Here is a 6,000-nt window from a genome sequence, read left to right as displayed (position 1 = left end):
TGATGCAAACTGGAGAAAGACAAGCGTGATCCAGAATGCAGAAAGACGAGCTTGATCCAGATTGTGATCCACAGCGGCGGAGGCAGCAGCAGCCGTGGGCTCCAGTGGCGTAGCGTGGGGGGTGCAGGGGGGGCGGGCGCAACATCTGGGGGTTAGGGTTAGGGGGCGCAAATCCACGGGTTAGGGGGCGCGAATTATTTGCCTTGCCCTGGGCAGTGGCGTAGCGTGGGTTGTCAGCACCCGGGGCAAGGCAAGTAATTTGCACCCCCTAACCCGTGGATTTGCGCCTCCTAACCCGTGGATTTGCGCCCCCTAACCCGTGGATTTGCGCCCCCTAACCCTACCCCCAGATGTTGCGCCCGGTGCGGCGGCCCCCCCTGCACCTCCCACGCTACGCCACTGGCCCCGGGTGCTGCCAACCCACGCTACGCCACTGGTGGGCTCGTCCTCCCGCCCTCCGCTTTGGCGGGGGCTCCCCCGGCAGCGCGGCGTGGGGCTGCACATGGCTCCCCTTCCACTACTACGGCGGCACATGCTTCTTCCGCGCCAGGCGCCCGGGCTCCTCCTCCTCCTCCTCCCCGCTCCTTCGGCGGCTCCACGCGTTACGCGCCGGCTCACTCCCCGCTCGGCACGCCTGGCCCGGCGGACGCGGGGAGAAGGCGCGGGGCAGTTTCCCCGCCCGTAGAGAGAGCTATCCCTAACTTGCAGCGGGGCGTGTGTGTGTGTGTGGAGGAGAGGACGAGGAGGAGGGCAGAGGAGGAGGAGGAGGAAGGCGCGGGAGGCGCGCAGCCTTTGGGGGGGAGGCGGCGAGGAGCTCCCCCACTTGCGAATAAGACCCGGAGACTTCCTTCGCCGGGCAGGAATGGCCAAGCCGGAGCACGTGAAATAAACAAGCGGCTCCCGGAGCTCTGGCCGCCTCCCCAGACGGAGGCTTTTCCCTCCGAGAGGCCAACATGATTCCGCCCAGCGACGCGACACAAGGCAGCCCGGAGGACGTGGAGAAGGACCGCGACCCGGAGAGCCCCGAGCAGCCGCCTTCGCCCGCCTCCACCACCAGCCAGGAATCCAAGGTCGGTCCCGCTCGCTCCCATCCGTGGATCCCTATTCCGAGAGGGGATCGATCTCTCTCCGTGGCCAGGCGCGCTTACGTGCCCGTCCTCCTTTTGCGCCTGCAAAAATGTCTTTGAGGTGGGATCTCGCCATTCACCTGGCGGAGCTGGGAAAGAACGGGGGGCGGGGGGGGGGACACCTGGCTGGGTTTAGGAATTAGTTTGTCTATTGCATTTATTTTCCGGAGGGAGAGGTTTCAAAGCACTCTGGCAGACCATTCCTCTGTTTGGCACTCCGGTTGCTCTGGCATCACGTGTTGATCCTCATGAAATAGACTGTGACAGATTTATTATAGGAAAGTTGCCTGTGTGTGTGTATGTTAAAAAATGTCTTTCCAGGAACTTTGCCATTCAGCTGATAAATAGGTCAGGAGCTGAAGTCTAGATGAAGAGCTGCTATTGTAGCTGCTATTGCCATCCATAATAATAATAATTTTATTATCTGGTACCCCGCCCATCTTGAGTGGGTTGCCCCCAAACACTCTGGGCGGCTTCCAACATATTTAAAGAGCATGATAAACAGGATCACCCCCTTCTTGCCTCCCCAAAAATCATATTTTATTGGCCTGGTTTGGCTTACCTGATTGAGGAAAACGATGCTTCTGTTCTGCATTCCGTCCCTCAAAATTAAGTGATATAATAGGTGAGAAGTTTCTGAGTGGATTACCTGAATTAGAAACAAAGATCTGTAAGTGAGCAGAAGGAAGAGCAGATCAACGGTGCTCTTCTGTTTAACGGGAGCATGACGTAAGGGGCAGGAGTTACCTAAAACAACTTGTTAGCTATTAGTGTTTCTGCTGATAAACTCAATTTCTCATAGACCTTGTGCCCTGGTATTCAACAGAAGACTGACCCGCACATTTGCCATAGCGGATTTTAGTGATGTGACATGCCACAATTCTATGGCACGCCCTTTGAAAAGGATTGCAGCATCTTCCGAAATGAGCACCTTGCCATTTTACAGTCATCCCCTCCTGTTGAAAGTGGAAGAGATTTGGAACGCTCCTCCAGAATAGTATTACTATTAGTAGGGTAAAATGGATAATAGTCGCTGTAGCCGCCTTGACAGGCCTTGGGCATCCTCGTGGAAGTTGATATGATCCTAACTGGCACTTCAAAGGTGGTACTCAGCAGGATGGAAGTTTGTGCTTTGAATGAGGAGGTCATGTGGACAAATGGACTTGCCACCATGCTGTCAAAGAGAGATTGTGCATTGCTTGTGGCTACAGCACCATACAGTCTTGATTATAGCTATTGATGTGTTACTTCCTTCCAAATCTATGGGAGATATATATGAGTCAGTGGCAATTGATGACGGGATTGCAGCCTAAACTCAGGAAATATAAATAGGGTTTCATTTTCTCCTTACCTTTTATAGTAACTAACTATGACAGGCATGTCCAAAGTCCGTTTCAGGGACCTAATTCAGCTCGCTGGTCAGTTTAATCTGGCCCCTGTGGCAGTTTTTTCCCCTGGGGTAAAATCCTTAAAAAACCTCAACAACTTCAATCCTAAAAGAAGCTCAACAACTTTGGGGTAAAATAATTAAAAAGCTCAAGAACTTCAATCCTAAAAAAGGTCAACAACTTGGTCCACATTGTTCGGCCCCCACGGCCCTTCACTTCATCAAATCTGGCCCTCTTTGAAAAAAGGTAGGACACCACTGAACTATGATTTGATGTGGAGGGGTGTTCTGGAGTTTGTTTCTTATCAGGTGGGAAACCATTTCTGAAATATCCATACTAGTTTTGCTTTTGGTAATTGGCTCAAACAAGCACACGTTGGGGTTGTACTATTAGTACACATCTGCAGCCATTGATGGCGAGGTTTTATATATGTTCATTTTATTAAAAATATTAAAGGGTGGCAGCCAGTCCCAGACTGGTGTCCTTTGATGTTATATCAATCAATCAATTTATTACGGTCATAGACCAGGCAGCCGGCACGCATGCCCCTTTTCGCGGGAGAAGGCAAGCATGTTGCAAACGCTTGCACTCCACTCTGGCCCCCCGCGCCTTCATGCGGCCCCCTTGCTCCTCACCTGCAGACCCTAGCACAGTAGGGGAAGGTTTCAGGAGAAGAGGAAAGGGAAAATGTGTCCTTTTTCTGCATCCATTCTGAAACTTTATCCACTCCATTGTGAACCCCAGAATGCTCTCCAAAGGCCCCTGTTCTATCTTGGCCAGGGGCATTCGGGTTAGAGGGTTGGAGATCAGAAACACGCCCCCCCCCAAAAAAAAATGTTTCAGATCCCTGCTGGTTACTGCTTAATCTGAAATTGCTTTATACTCCCGCTTTGTAGATAAATAATTAGGGGAGGGAAGAACAGTACACTGCTCCCTCTTCCCTACCCACAAGCGTAACAGGCAGATATCATAACTGGATGTTTTGTTTCCATGGGTGCAACACTCAAGTGGCAGCTTTCATTTCTGGAGTACAGATCCCAGGTTTAAGGGCAAAGTCAGGCAGTTTTTATACTGGTGCACTTTGTAAACACAGCACTAAGGTGGCGGCTTTTGCAATTCCGTGGCTGCCTTTTGGCCTTAACTCTGAGACCTGCCCTCCAGGGCGGCTCCTCTACAGGTCCTTTACATGTGTGGTCCTAGCACTGTTTCATGGAAACATGCGAAAGCAACTGTTCTTGCAGATCTTCTTACTTCCTTCTGGCCTTAGAAAGAAGGCCAGGAGAGAGCCAAGAACACAGTGGGCACTTTTTCACTTTCTGAGAAAAGTTCTTTGAAATAAATGAGGCTTATTGCCAAGTACCTGTCATTTGAGAAGGGATTGCAAGTGATCCTTGGTGCAATTATTTTCAAATTACTGTTTAATGGATAGTTGCAATTGGACACTTTTTCATAACTCTTCCCTCACTCCTGCCCCATTCAGCCTACATCATTTATAATTAGATTTTCTGGGTGTCTCTTGCGGGATCTAATCCCTTGCGAAGTCTGTGGACTTTCACTGTTGCAGAGATTTGATCCTGGCCTAGTCAGGTATTCTAACCACTATACCATGCATAAGTAATATGTGGCCCTTCAGATACGGTAGGACTACAACTATCAAACCTGACCATTGGTCACGCTGACTGGAGCTGATGGGAATTGAAGACCAACACATCTGCAGGGCTTCAGGTTTCCCATCCCTCCACTAAAAGGTAAAGGGTAAAGGACCCCTGGACAGTTAGGTCCAGCCAAAGGCAACTACGGGGTACAGTGGTCATCTCGCTTTCAGGCCAAGGGAGCCAGCGTTTGTCCATAGACAGCTTTCTGGGTCATGTGGCCAGCATGATTAAACCGCTTCTGGCGTAACAGAACACCATGACGGAAACCAAAGCATACGGAAATGCCGTTTACCTTCCCGCCGCAGTGGTACCTATTTATCTACTTGCACTTGCGTGCTTTCAAACTGCTAGGTTGGCAGAAGCTGGGACAGAGCAACAGGAGCTCATCCCATCATGCAGATTAGAACCACTGCCCTTTCAATCGGCAAGCCCAAAAGGCTCAGTGGTTTAGACCTCTATCCCTGCACTAAACCATAACAGAATGCCAATCAGCAGAATCACTGTATCGTAGAATTGTAGAGTTGGAAGGGACCGCGCGGGTCATTTAGTCCAACCCTCTGCAATGCAGGAATCTTTTGCCCAACATGGGGTTTGAACTCATGAGCCTGAGATTAAGAGTCTCAGGCTCTACCAACTTAGCTACCAAGTTTTTCACCAGATGAATCACGTCTAGCTGCAGGTAGAGGGTTTTAAGGTGGGTTAATACATCGATGCATTCAAACTCAAAGAGCATGCTGGCAAGAAACGTAAACTGGCCTCTCCTTTGCATTCCAGTTTTATTTTGTATAGTAAGATTTCCCCACCCCCTTCCAAACATGCCCTCTCCAACTGTCAGGCTGCAGTCGAGATGAAGTGTTACCGTGTGATGCTGCTGGTTGTGAGAAATGGCTGTGAGTTACAGATCAGCTTGAACTGGGGTGGGAGGTGGGACTGAGTTGTGCTAATTGCACCAATCTGTTTAAAACTCTTTTTGATACTGTATTTTTAAATTGCTGTAACTCACCCTAGTAAGTTTGGGCACTGCACTCCAGAAGTTTGCAAAGCTGAAGAGCCCAAGGCAAGGGCTGATGGGAAACAAAGAAAGCTGGGGAGAATCGATGTGGCTTGCTTGCTCATCTGCAAGTTGTCTAAAACAAACCGTGGCTTAGGGTTACTTGCAAATGTAACCTATTGACGTTTGTTTTAAAACACTTGCAGCCTGCCTAGTTAAACTTGATCCTTCCTAACCACACACACTTGGTCATTCTCCATCACCCTAAGCAAATGTGTCTTGGATTTAGGTATGAGTCTCCCCAAAATTACAGGCCAGATTCTACTACCCTTATTCAAATTACTGGTACTGTGCCAACATCTGATTAGCATTTCACACAACACGCCACCTGCTTCATTCTGAGTGCATTTATTAGTATTGACTCCAGCCCATAAAACTGCCAAGGGTCACACAACTTGATCTGCCTTAATTGGTTGAATGAAGTCTAACTTGCACTTCGGTAGAACAAGCAGTAACAGACACCCATGAGGTTGCATGGCTGTACTCTGTTTACTATCACATCGTACCTTACTGCTGTATGTGATATATACCTGGCACACGAAACCTAAACCTAAAAAGTTATGGTTTGCAGAAGCTAGGGAGGTGTTTGCCGATAGACACTTACTATATTAGGACTTGGTCAGCAGCCATCACCACTGCACTTGTTGCATCATAGCATAAAATCTGATCCTATGAAGACAGCATATTGGGCCATTAATATATCTGATCCCATTACTAGCAACAATTCTGAATTATTTCTTTTAATTACTTTTATCTATTTGTTTGTTGGGACACAGGTG

General features: G+C 49.1%; 1 protein-coding gene across 1 annotated transcript in view; it reads left to right on the top strand.

Annotated features, from left to right (window-relative positions):
- The first annotated feature begins 442 nt into the window (after positions 1-442).
- Positions 443-6,000, top strand: part of STAC (SH3 and cysteine rich domain) — an 82,848-nt gene continuing 77,290 nt past the window's right edge. The window contains exon 1 of the mRNA XM_081931139.1: positions 443-1,070. Coding sequence (XP_081787265.1) covers positions 954-1,070 — 117 coding nt within the window. The 5' untranslated portion in view covers positions 443-953. The remainder of the gene's footprint in view (positions 1,071-6,000) is intronic.

Source organism: Podarcis melisellensis, assembly GCF_964234715.1.
Source record: "Podarcis melisellensis genome assembly, chromosome: 12".
Taxonomy (NCBI): Eukaryota; Metazoa; Chordata; class Lepidosauria; order Squamata; family Lacertidae; genus Podarcis; species Podarcis melisellensis.
The sequence above is the reverse complement of the archived record's forward strand: the minus strand, read 5'-3'. Positions and strand labels throughout refer to the sequence as shown.